Raw genomic sequence first — 13,699 nt, 5'->3', positions numbered from 1 at the left:
AATACAGGGAACAAAGAACATTTCAGGTATAAGAAAAAGAATGTACAAAAGCATGAGAGCATCAGTATGGCATAGAGAGTGAAGAGCTGGCCTTGAAACCACAAAGACATAGGTTCAAGACCCACCTCTGACACATACTGGTTGTGTGACCCTAGACAAATCACTTAATGTCTTATTACTCTAGGCAACTCTCTAAGCCATCCAGTGCAGACAGGGTACCAGTCTGCATTGGCAGAGAGAGTTTTCTCACTAAGCATTCCCTATGCCAATGAAATCATAATTCCAGTCTCTATCTATATGAATAAAATCATGGAGGTAAAGCTGGCTGGCAAATAGCCTAGTTTAATGGGAGCATAGTATGAGGTCAGTCCAGAATAATAGATTGATAGCTGATAATAAAGAGCCTTGAATGATAGACTAAGGAATTTGAACTTTATTCAATAGACAATAGGGAGTCATGGAAGACATTTGAGCAGAAGAACAATATGACCAGATAATTCTATATAAAGAATGTAGGCAGTTGCATATTCTCTAGATGCCTGAGGATAATGTCAGCATCTTATGTAGAATGAAATTTATAACTGAAGGAATGCTCTGGAGAGTGAAGACTACAAGAATTTGTAAGCTATTTTTCAGAGACCCATGCTGAAGACTACCAAATGAGAGGAAGAAGTTGTTTTTTTTTTTCTTTTTTTAATGGTCTTAATTCCTTTCATATTTCCAGCTAATGCCTCTCATTTAGTTTCATGTTTGCATTTTGTGATTAATGTCTCTATGAGAGCTCAAGTGGCTTCTAGATACCATTTGTACTTTTAGGGGATTTGATAAGTCATGATGTGTGGTATGTTGTATGTGATACAAATGGGAGCACAGCTAGAAGTTTAGGAGACAAAGAAAAGAGAGGGTAGGTTTGGAGACATTGGTAGGAAGTAATATTTCTTCCACTGGCTTTGGTGGCTGTGATTAAGGCACTTTACTGTGCAGAGTCCATGAGGACTGTATTTCGTATTGCTCTCTGAGCATTATCATGGGTGTTGCTTTGATCTTGGGATGACACCATCAAAGGTTTGCTCATCTTCTGCCTTGCAGACAGTTTCTCCCATTCCTTCATTTTGGAAAGAAAGCCAATTTGGTAGCTGGCTCAGCTTCGATCTTATAAAGCTCATACCAAACCTAATCTGGAGGGACCCAAGATTGGAGCCATATAGCACTCTCCCTATTCTTGTCTAGGAGGAAAACAAAACCAAATTGGGAAATACATTCCATTGCATTCAAGCAGCATGTACTCCATGCTCATTACATTCAAGGCATTGTGTTGAGGGTACAAAGACAAGAAATGAAATAACCCCTACCCTGAAGAAGCTTACATTTGACTAAAATCTCAGCTTTCTGTGTACATTATCCGATCTGAATCTCATAACTCTATGAAGTAGATGTCACAAACATTATTATACCCATTATGTGGATGAAATGGAGGCACAGAATGGTTACGTGACTTGCCTATGGCCAAACAGCTTGTAGAGGGTTTGATGCCAGCTCTTCCTCACTCAGTGTCCAGCAGTCTACCCACCATGTTTCTTTCAGTTCAGGAACTTAGTGTTTAAGAGTGTGTAAGTGTATTGTGTGAGATAGAAATATAGGGACAAAACTCAATCCACAATTTTAAAAAAAGGTTGGACTCAGCAACAATGTGCTAACTCAATGTGTTTGTAGAATCTGGCAGGGCATAATCCACAAGTTATCCCTCTCCCCCTTTCCACAGTAAGTTTTGTTCCTTGAAGATGTTACATGACTTCTTGGTGATTATCCTTTGTGCAAGTAGCTAACCTACTTATGTAGAAAACAAACATAGTAGAGGAGCCTACAATGTGTCATGAGGCCAAATGAATTAATAACCATGAAAATTGTGACTGAGGGGCCTTGTGGGTAACTAAGATATGGAGATGTGGAGATCACGAGCCAAGAGCAAGGAGAGAAACTAATACATTCAAGGTCAGGACGATGGGAAAAGCAGAGAGAAATGAGAACAAAGCCTGCTTATACATCACTGTCATGGGAAAGGAGGAGGGTGGCTTGTGATGTCGTGACTGTGTATGTTACAGTTTAGACCAGGCATACAAGCAACTTCTAGCTTTTGACTTTTGCTTCCTTGGATGGAATGAAGGATGAAGAGGACTGTTTTGCTGTTGTAAACCCACTGTACCATGTATTGATGAGTAGTCCTGCTCAATTTAGACTGTTTTTCTTGGATATGTGAAGAACTTTTAATGCAGAAACTCTGGGGCTTGGTTACTGCACTTCTGCGTGAGTTGAACTTGGGATTCCTCTTTGATGGTGCTTTGTGAGTGCTTTCAAGCTGTACTTTGCCTCTGTTGTACTCCAGTATATCTTAGGGTGAGGGAGGAATGCAAATGTGGTAAGAAGATATTGTTGGTCTCTGTTGAAGACATTTAAACCTACTGGAATTTAGGGCAAATGAGATGGAAGCATAAATATTAAAATTTGGGCCCTTTTTTGTAGGTGGAAATTATTCCTGCTTTGGGATTATATGAAAACCTGTCTATTAGCAAAAGGGGATTCCTAAAGAACATCAATACTTGTAAAGGGTCAACTTAAAATGTCTCTTTCTCTGGTTATGAGTGATGTAAGAGAGAAAAGAGAGTGCTCAAATTGGAGTCCTGGGAGCAGGATTTCAATCCTAGATCTGGTATTTACTGCCTTTGTGATCTTTAGTGTCATTTCAAGTTTCCTCACTTGTAAAATGAGAATATGGATACAGATGACCTCTAAGGTATAAGTTCCAGAAATGATTTAGTGACCCATCCATCCCATGCCCAGGGGGGTAGATTCACCTAAAGTATAATACCTTTTATTCCAGCCTAAGATTTTAACTCTGCATGTGACTTCATGGTTAAGTATATTTTCATAGGTTCCATTTTCTAGTTCATTCTATTTTATTTTATAGGCAAGTTTAGTCCACTAACATTCAAGGTTAAAATTGTCAAGTTTGCATTTCCCTCTGTCTTCATACTTGTTACTTTTTAAAAAATCATAACTAGACTCCTTGGACTTGTTTTGCTTTGAAACTATGCTCTACCTTCATTTGCCATTATATTCATATAGCCCCCACACATACACACCCTCCCTATCTATCCCAAAATCAGGATTTCTTGATTCTTCTTTTACTATTATTGTTATTATTGTTATTATTATTATTATTATTTTAACAATTTCCTTCAGAAACCCAGAGAAGAATATGATTTAGGACTTTAACCATCTCCTCACCATTTTTATCTGTGGTGAGGAGATATTAATATACTTTTTCTCCTTCCCATTTCTTCCAATCCCAGGGATAATTCTGTCTGATGTCCCTTCCAGCATTTCTCTCTTTGGTCTATGACTTTCAGTGGAGGTAGAATTTTTAAAGACTGTGTCTCTTTCTTAGAGCAAATAAACACTGATTTATCATTTGTTCTCTATCAGACTATCTGGACTTAATTATCTTTATTAAGTTTCTTTTGTTTGATGAATTTGCATATCAGTTGCCTGTTCTCCTCTGGTTTTACCAATAGGAATGATTCTAATCCTTATATCCATCTCTTTTCATGAATTATTATGCTGAGTTGGCTTTCCCTCACTTCTCTGAGGTCTTAGGACTATAGATTCACAACTCTAAGGGACCTGAGAAGCTTTTGATCCAACCCCCTCATTTTACAGAAAAGGAGTGTGAGCCTCAGAGAGATTAAGTGATTTTGCCCAGGGACATACAGCTAATAAGTATCTGAATCAGAATTTGAACACAGGTCCTCCAACTCCAAATCCAATGTTCCTTTCTACTGTACCATGCTGATAAATAGTCCTTCTCAATTTAGACTGTTTTTTTCTCCCCTTGATATGTGATTAATGCTGAAGCTCTGGAACTTGGTTATTGCTTTTGTCAGTGAGTTAAACTTATGGTTCCTCTTTGATGGTATTTTATACATTCTGTTGAGTTGCATTTTGCCCTCTTCTTTCAATATATCTGGGCAATATTCTTGAATGATTTCTTGAAATATAGCATTAGGGTTTAACTATTTTAGCTTGTTAATTTTTTTTTTTTTTTGGCTAGGCAATGGGGTTAAGTGACTTGCCCAGGATCACATAGCTACTAAGTGTTATGTGTCTGAGGTCAAATTTGAACTCAGATCTTCTTGACTCCAGGCCTGGTGCTCTATCCACTGTACCACCTAGCTGCCCCTTGTTAATTTCTTTAGCTTTGTTTTCAAAATAGTTTACTTTAGTTTATAGAGACCTCCAATGTTCTTTCTTTTTTTGTTTGTTTAAATTTTTTTTTCTTATACTCGTTTTTCATCTCTATATTTTTGTGTTCAAGACCTTTCAGCTGTATTTTCCTTTTTAAAAAATTGTATTGATAACTTTTTCTTTTATGGCACTGTAATTTCTGAATACACTCTCCCTCTTCTGTCCAATGAACCATTCTTTCTAATAAAAATTTGGAAAAAAAAAGGCAATTTAGCAAAAGTAACCAACATATCAACCAACTCTGATGTGTGTGACAATATATGCTGTATTCCATATTCCTAATCCCTTATCTTTCCAGATGAAGGAGGGAGATACATTTTTTTTTTCATCTCTGGGGCCAAGGTAGGCTGCTAATGTTATGTGGCATGCAGTTTCTTTTTCTGTCTTTCTTTCTTTTTTTTTGGAGGGGGGCTTTAAATTTATATTGTGTACGTTGTTTTCCTGATTCTGATGATTTCACTTTTCATCAGTTCATGTAAGTTTCATCATTCTTCTCATAATTCTTCGTACTGTTTCTGAAGGTGCAGTTATATTCCAGCATATAAATGCATATAAATAGTTTTTCTAGCCTTTTCTCAACTCACATGTACCTACCTTGTTTCCAGTTCGTCACTCTTACAGAAAGCATTACAATGAATATGGTGTAGGTGAGACCTTTCTAGATTTGATCTCTCCTTGCCAGCATGTGGTTTTGACCAGATTGAGAGATACTTTACTGAGATTTTCTAATGTCTGTTTTAGACTGTCTGTTCTTTTCTTTGGGTCTTTAAATTCTTCTTTAAGAACTTTCAATTTCCCTCCTTTAAGTCTTCATTGAGCTTTTCAAATCTCTGAGATTATTTCCAGTTTATTCTAGATATCGCTTATTTTCATGTGGTTGTTTACATGTTGTTTCCCCCATTAGATTGTGAGCTCCTTGAGGGAAGGGTCTGTCTCTGCCTTTCTTGGTATCCCTAGTGCTTCTTATGTAGGGCCTGGCACTGATAGCTGCTAGTTGACATGACTTGATGTGATGTTCTCTTCTCATTTCTAATTGTAGTCACAATGTCATCCCTCTCTTCTGAAATTTTCATCTCATTTTTACTGTGTGATATTTATTCCTTATGTGGAAACCTTTTTGATTTACTGGGTTTTTTTTCAACCTCTCTGCCATTTTTTTTCTGCAAGGCTGTCCTTGTGAAGAATTTTTTTTCTTTCCTCCTCTTTTTCTTGTTTATTTTACTTAGTACTCAATATGTAGTAAGTGCATAATAAATGTTTGTTGACTGATTGGTTGGTACATTTCTTGCCCTTTGGAGGTGTTGACAGCTAGCTGGGCTTAGACACAACCACTTAACAATCTGCTAGAAATCCCTAAGTGGGTGAAAGTGAGGTACTTAGGTGGCAGCAGAAGAACTAGGGAGGATGGAATGGATTCAGGAGCAACTGCAAAAGGAGAAGTGACAGGACTTTGATTTTCATGAAAGACAAGATCGAAAGAAAAATTCAAGATTTTTGGTGTGTCCCGTACCAATTTTGGACATGAGGCATTGATTGAACACTGGGGCCAATGATATAAAATAGGGAAGTCATAAGGGGAGCGGTAGTTAGGTGGTAAAAATAAGTTTGATTCTGAACATGTTCACTTTGAAGTGCTGCTGCGATATCCAGGTGACTGTGTTGCTTTGGAGAGTTTGAAATGGAAGCCTAGAGAGAGGTCAGGGCTGGCAGTATATACAGACTGGGAGTCATGTGTGTCAAACTGATAGTTGAAGCTATGGGAGTGGATAAGATTGCCTATCTCCTCTAGGAAATTTTGCCTGCTTAACCTGACCGCACTCTGAATTTTATCCCACATCTCCTGAGCACATATGGATTCTATTTGTGCTATACTTATTTTGTATTTGTTACTCTGTTGCTTTGCAAGTATTCTTAAATCTGTTTCCTATGTGTATCTTATCTCCCCCATTAGACTGGGAAAAGTTTCAATTAGACCTAATCCATGCTTCACATAATTGGCTACAGACTGCCAATGAGTGCTTGGCAATTAGACTGGGAACCACCACGGGGCATGAGCGATATCTCCTTCCATCTCTGTATCTTTCCCTAGTACTAAGCTCTGATCATAGTAGGTGGTCAATCATTGTTGTTTGAATGAAGAGAGACAAAGAGAGAGAGAGAGAGACAAACAGACAGACTTTTTTTTTAAACCCTTCTTGGAAAAACATCAACAGAGGTTTCTATTTTAAAAGCCAGCACCAAGTCCCAGAACACAGACTAATAAGATCATCTTTTCTTTTTCATCCTGGGCCCATAAATCAAGGATGCTCAGATTTCTAGAAGAAATACCCTTTCTTTCTTAGGAGAGAGGACTCAGAAGCAGCAGCCATTCCAAAAGCAGAAGGATACACAGTTGTGGGAAAAATCTGGAATATATATTTAGTCTGTCTCAGTCTGGGCCCAGCTCTGAGCTTCTTCCTGCATCCCCAGCATAATGTTCAAACTATTTGTGCTTTTCTGGGCCATACTTTGCCCTCTCTGAATGAATGTTTCAAGGTCCTCTGTTCATTCCTTCTGGGTTCTTCTTGCCTGACTCCCTCATGTTCCCTCTCTTTTCCACTTGCCTCCTCCCTCTAAGATAGGACTCATCTGTGGCACGTAGTAGTCAAATATTCATACGATCATAGGTTTATCAATTAATCAATAAACATTTATTAAGTACCTACTATGTTCTAAGCACTGTGCTGTGTGCTGGGCATATAATCTAATGGGTTAGAACTGGAAAGGACATGAGGTCATCTAGTGCAACCTTCTTTTTATATTAGATCAGAAAGATGAGGCCCAGAGAGTGACTTGGGCCAAGGTCATACAGGTAGTTAATGGCAAGGCCAAGATTGGGACTCAGGTCCTCTAACTCCAAATACATTCAAACACACATTCCAATGAGAAAACATAATCTCAGGTGAAAATGAAACTCCATGGGCAAACATTAGAAAAACAAAACAAAAACCTATCTCACTCCAGTTCACATGGTGGAATTGTAAGTTTCTTGTTCTCAGTTGCGGGGGGGATTCTTTTTCATCAAGATTGGAATGGCGTTACTTTGTTATTGCCAGATCTAGAGATGCTTTCCATGCTTAGTAGATTGAATTGAAATTCCTAGTCTGGAAGACATGTGTGGAAGGGGTGTGTGTGTGTGTGTGTGTGTGTGTGTGTGTGTGTGTGTGTGTGTGTGTGTCTGTGTGTGTCTGTGTGTGTCTGTGTGTGTCTGTGTGTGTGTGAGACAGACAGAGACAGAGACAGAAAGAAAGAAAGAGACAGAGAGGGACAGAGACAGAGATAGAGAGAGAGCGTCTTGAAGTCAGGAAGACTTACTTCCAAGTTCTGCTTCAACATAGGCTTTGTGGCCTTGGGCAAATCACTTAATCTCTCAGTACCCCCAGGCTGTCATTATGAAATTGCAAAGGAGTTGCTGATCAGCATTGGTAAAGGGAGATTTCTCACCAGGAGTTCCCTACACTGTTCAAATCATGCCAGAACCACATCCTCCTCCTTGAAGCAAATAGCTGTCAGTTGGACACTACCCAGATCAGCCTTGTGAGAAACATGCTCCCTAGGTGAGGAACGAAGGATTTGGGTTTCCTCAAGGGTACATTCTTGGTTGGCCATGCCAAATAGAGGACCTTAGAAGTATTCCTAATCCTCAAATCCTTCATTTTTGACTTTGGAATGCATTAAAGACACATGGTCTCTTTCACTTGCCACCACTTCAGCTCAGTCCTGACTCTGTTCCATCTTGCTCATTTGTCAGTGGCCTGGGGAAAAGAGGTTGCCTCAATCAGTCAATTGATAAACATTTATTAAGTGCCTACTGTGTGCCAAGCTAAACCTAAATAATCCACTGGCAGAACCAAATACAGCAACCAATATTTAACCATATTTTGTTCCATATGACCCTCTTGAGGGAAAGCAGGTTAGTTAAAAGGAGCCGAATGGTCTAATGCCTCTGATTTTATGATTCTGTGATAATCTGTAACTCAACTCCACAGAAAAGTTAATGTAGATAGTGGAAGCTTTGCTTCCAAACACAAATCTTTGAGAGCAGGTTCATCCCTGCTGGACATTTCCAACCTGAACTCCCTCTCACTGCTGAGAGGCAGCAACATGGTATAAAGAATGCTGAACTAACCTTGCAGTCAGGAAAATATGGGCTCAGGTCATGCTTCTTGTCTCTTTCTAGTCAGCTAGTATGAACACAAGCAAGTTACTTAACCTTTAGTGTTCCCAGAAAGCCTTCTAAGATTCTAAGTTTAAAAGAAGTCGCTGATCTGTGTAAGTGGAAGAAGCATACACACCAATACACACTCCTGAAATCGCAAATCTAGACCCCCCAAAAAAAATTCCCACCAGTACCTCGTGCTCATTCGGTCCAAAGGTCCCTCTGACAAATTTCTTTTAATGGTGCCTACATTCTCCAAGCTACCTGGGCTTCAGTTTTCTAGTTTATCTGTTCCTTTATTTCTCTATCCATATGTAATGTCAATGGTATAAAAATAAAATACAAGTGGGACCACTAAACCAATCATATATAAGAGTCCCTGTAGGCCATTTATTGACTTGGGAAATTATATACTAGTGGTATCTATGTTCTATTGTATTTTTATTTATTTTGTTAAATATTTCCCAATTGCATTTTAATCCCGGTCAGCTAGATGGTACAGTGAATAGAGCACTGGGCCTGGAGTCAGAAAGACCTGGGTTCAAATCTGGCTTCAGATACTTACTAGTTGTGTGACCGTGGGCAAGTCACTTAGCCCTATTTGATTCAGTTTCTTCTTCTGTAAAATGAGCTGGAGAAGGAAATGGCAAACCACTCTAGTATATATATTTGCCAAGAAAATCCCAAATGGGATCACAAAGAGTCAGACATGTCTGAACAACAACAAACAACATGTTTGACACCTCTATAATAAATCAGTTTGTTTTATAATGTCTCTTACATTTCTTCCCACTTTTTTTTTTGTTTTGCATTAGATTATTGTCAACACCCATTATTTCTCAAGCCTTTCTGGTGGGACAGTGAAAAGCTCACAGGATTTGGGGTTAGGATGGCTGGGTTCGAATCCTGCCTGGTGGGCCTCAGACAAACCTCTCTGGGCCTAAGGTTCTTAATCAGTGAAATAAGAGGGTTGAACTAAATTGTCTCAGGCTCCTTCCAGCTAGATGTCTATGATCCTATGATCCTACAACTGGGAATCAGGGAAGGACAAGGGAAATTTATGAGGTGGTAATTCTTCAGGGAGATAGCATAATCCTGAGAGAAAAGACTTCTGCATGATCTGTGAGGATACAGGCAGATTTAATTCCTTCTTGGTTATCCATCTATGGAGGGGAAACATTTGCAATAGTCATACAGAGCAGTGAAAAATCCTTTTGCTTGTCTCTGAAAGGCATTATGTAGGTTTGAGATTTGAGGTTTGTTTTTTGGGTTTTTTTGAAACAGTGTTTTCTGGTTTGATGATGGTGTTTGGCGCAGGCTGGTATTAAAATGAGCCTGCATTTCCTGAGCACTTAGTGACTAACAAATTTTATATTAGCTGTGGAGGGTCCACAAAGTGAAAGGATGGCCTGCAGATAATTAGCTATTGATTCAAGCGACATAGAAATGTTAATGCATACAGGTATGTGCTTCTCTTAGGTATGCAATGAGCTTAGATTAGAAGCAAATTAATAAGACATCCTGGCAAAAGGGCTTTTCTAAGGAAGGGTATCTATCCAGCTGATACCTACCTATCCTGCCAATAATTTTTAGCATCACCTGGTTGAGATGGTCATTTGAAGTGTTGTGGTCCTCATACAACCAACTTAAAGCACAAGAGACATAGGTTGGTATCTGAGCAGTGACTATTGGCCCATTTTAGGGAAGATAAGCCTGGGTAAGAAGTCCTTACTGCTCCCCAAACCCAGAAATGAGAGCTGTAGTACATGTTTGGTACTTCCCTGAAACTTGGGACTCTGGCTAAGACGGAGAGAGACTAGAACAGAGAGTGTTTTGAGGAGGCAAAAAAAAAAAAAAAAAAAATTGTCCTTACAGTATTTTCAGTCTGAGCTGAGACAGGAAATTCCACAAATCTCCTGAGGCAGCTGGCTTCCCTAGCCACTTAGGCCCAATCAATCAAGGAAATTAGATTTATTAATTACAATATGTGAGCCTACACAGTCACCTGTTAGGGTTCCTCCATCCGACTTGGCCTTCCCCTTAGGGCAGCAGGACAGGAACCTGGAAGAAGGGAGAAGCACAGTCAACCTCTGGAGGCTTTACTTAGTGCCCTGGAATGCTGGGGATATAACCCCAGTCATTCTGGGAATGGTATCCTAACCTCTGCTTCATCCTTGATATATCAAACCCCCGGAACCATTTCTTTTTAAATGACAAGGGAAAATAACTGGAGGAAATTGTCCTCTGGTCAAATCTTCATCCTGTGCACAGTACATAACCTTGGATGTTTTACTAGGAGACCCAATTATAGAAGTTTAATTCAGTTTTTACGTTTGGATCTTGGCCTTTAATGTATAGACTTGAATTTATATAAAGGGACATGTAAATTTATGGAAATCTATGCCTAAGTCCTGGGAGTAACTAATGAAAATCTAATTAGAGATATAGAATAGTTTAAAGGCCATAAGGTTGGCTTTCTTAGTAGACAGAATGATAGGCTAGAAACTATGAGTTCTAGTCCTAACCTCACTGCTAATAATCCTGGCAGTGTCCTTGATTCCCACTCCATCCCTACCCCTAGGCCAAAAAATCCCTCCTTAGCACAGAGTGATATGTATGCTGGCTGTCCCTTTAACTTAAAAAGAAAATTGTATGTATATGAATTAGTATGAACTTCACTATGTTCATTAATGCTTTGCCTCAGTTTCTTCTTCAGCTTAAAAGAGACAGGTTCAGAAGAACAATCACATTGAACCTGTTTTTCTTCATTGATTACTGAGACAGAGTAAAATGGTGAATCTCACAGCCAGAGAGCCATTTAAGAAGTTGTAAGTGACCAAAAGTCTAGCTGGTGCACTGAACTTTGAAGCCCTGAACCCATCAAAGAGGTTGAGTGACAGCATTCTTCCCCTTAAGGCTCTCCAGAGGAACCAGATTCCTAGAATAGTCAGGGCTCCAAAGAGAGACTGTCATTTCCCATCCTGTCCATTTCTCAATTTCTGGATAGGAATACTGTTATCCCAGAAAGGTAAGAGTGGATCATGTCCTTTTTTTAAACATCTCTAAGGCCCATCTCCAACTTTTATCCAGGGGGACTCATGGCACTGTGGTTTATTTATGATGTTGGCTTTTAATCAGTATCCATCAAACAAATGACTTATGTTCTCTTGCATACTGTACAGAAAAGAAGAGCAGTAAAGAAACTGATTTCTCTACATCTGTGGTTGCCTGCAACTCATCCCCACCCATCTTCCTGAAAGGCCTGTCTGACCTCGAGGTCATGGATGGAAGCCAAGTAATCATGACAGTCCAAATATCAGGTCTGTTACCGTGAGTAGTCTTATCTCTGACTCCTGAATGTTGGGGGAGTTGGGGATATGGAGACAAGCTGTACTATAAATCATGGAGCATCTTTTCCTAGGATGTTTTTATTCTCAGGGCACTGTTGGTATCTCTCAGAGACAGCATGGAACTTAGACCCATGAGGAAAACCACCACCAGTCCATGATTATGTAAACATCTTTGGCTTTTGCTTTCCTGCCCATGATCTCATGGGCAGGAAATTGCTACCACTAGCCCCCTACCCACCCAACTATGGATTCAGACTTTAGTCCTTTCCTGACTTAGAAGATTAGTCCCAAATGCTAGAGGCCACCCTCTGATTCTTTTAATATCCAGGAGGCATTAAAGTATCCCTAGGCAAAATTTTTGGGAAATTTTAAAAAATTATTAACTTAACCCCCAAAATAGCATTTCCATACAATTAGAGGAATTCAGAAAAAGGATTCTATATGGAAACCACGAATCTTCATTTCCTACTGCTTGCTTTTAAAAAAAATTATCACATTATATGTGTGCTTGAACAATGCAATGATTTAAAAATACAAATGACATTCACTTTAAATTTTTTGTTCTTAACACAATGGGTTTTTTCCCCCAATAAACACTCCATTTAGTACCAATGACAGTAATATCAGTTTTGCACTACCAAGATGATAGTGAATTTTCCTCATTACTCTTTGGCCATGTGATTCAGTGCCTGAGTTTTAATTTGGACATGCTGAATTTTTTAATGAAAATCAGGGATCTCTGAGAGCAAGGGGTAGTGAAGGGATGAAGATGAAAAAGAGAAGTGCTGAGAAAGAAAGAACTGGAAAACATAAATGGAATTGGCATACATTTTGCAATTGCATTGTTTTTTAAAATTTACTACAAACTCAGACAAATAACTTTCTGAATTTTCCTGAGGTGAGATAGGGGACAAGGAGGGAGAAAAAGAAGAAAATATAAGAAAGAATCTCAACTTTCCTATCTAAATGTTAAAGAAAGGAGATAGGACATGGATTATTCTCAAGTAAGCACAAAAATGACAACAGTGTCCATTATTATGTAATATTATTGAACTAACTCTGAGTCTGAGAGGGAGTAGAAGGTGAAAAACAGGGTGCTTCTAAAAAATTCTTGGAGGGTGGGAGAAGGAAGGAATCCCTGGCTTCTGCTGACTTTCACTTGGGTAGTCAAGATATAGCAGTACACATCCCACATTTTTGTTTGTTGGGTAAAGGACTGTAAGCACATACATGCACGGACTGGCCTTTGTGTTGGGGGAGAGGAGGGGAGAGTCAGAGTCATTGCCCTGGTTTTGTAGTTTCTCATGGATAGGAATAGGAATACAGATGACCTGCTTGTGAGACTTAGAGGCAAGTTAGAGTGTATTTATTCACTTTGGGGTAGCTTATTGTTCAGAATAAGATTTTACCTTCCCTATGTTGACTGAGGACATCCTTTGTTGCATGCAATGAACCTTATTAATTCAATAAACATGTACCAAGCAGTATCTTTGTGCAGAATCTGGTGCTAAGGGCACCAAAGATGTTTAGATAAGACAGGTCCCTGCCTTCCTGGTGCTTGTAATTGAGTAGGTGGGCAGTATACAAGCACAGATGATGATAATAATTTGTAGTACTTTATGGAGTGCTTTAAAGGTTTGCTAAGCTATGCGTATGTGTATATAGGCATATATATATATATACACATACACACAAATATGTTTTATACATATTTGTATACTTATGCATATATACATATGCCTATATACAAGCATACATATGCATACATACGTACATATAAAATCTCATTTGATCCCCACAACAACCCTGTGAGGTAGATGCTATGATTGTCCCCACTTCTATAGATATG

At 39.0% G+C, this 13,699-nt stretch overlaps 1 protein-coding gene across 1 annotated transcript in view; it reads left to right on the top strand.

Moving 5' to 3' along the window:
• MYLK (myosin light chain kinase) overlaps positions 1 to 13,699 on the top strand; it is a 313,404-nt gene that overhangs the window by 160,407 nt on the left and 139,298 nt on the right. The window contains exon 12 of the mRNA XM_027845152.1: positions 11,683 to 11,820. Coding sequence (XP_027700953.1) covers positions 11,683 to 11,820 — 138 coding nt within the window. The remainder of the gene's footprint in view (positions 1 to 11,682; positions 11,821 to 13,699) is intronic.

Source organism: Vombatus ursinus, unplaced genomic scaffold (genome assembly GCF_900497805.2).
Source record: "Vombatus ursinus unplaced genomic scaffold, bare-nosed wombat genome assembly UNPS02014959.1, whole genome shotgun sequence".
Taxonomy (NCBI): domain Eukaryota; kingdom Metazoa; phylum Chordata; class Mammalia; order Diprotodontia; family Vombatidae; genus Vombatus; species Vombatus ursinus.
The sequence above is the reverse complement of the archived record's forward strand: the minus strand, read 5'-3'. Positions and strand labels throughout refer to the sequence as shown.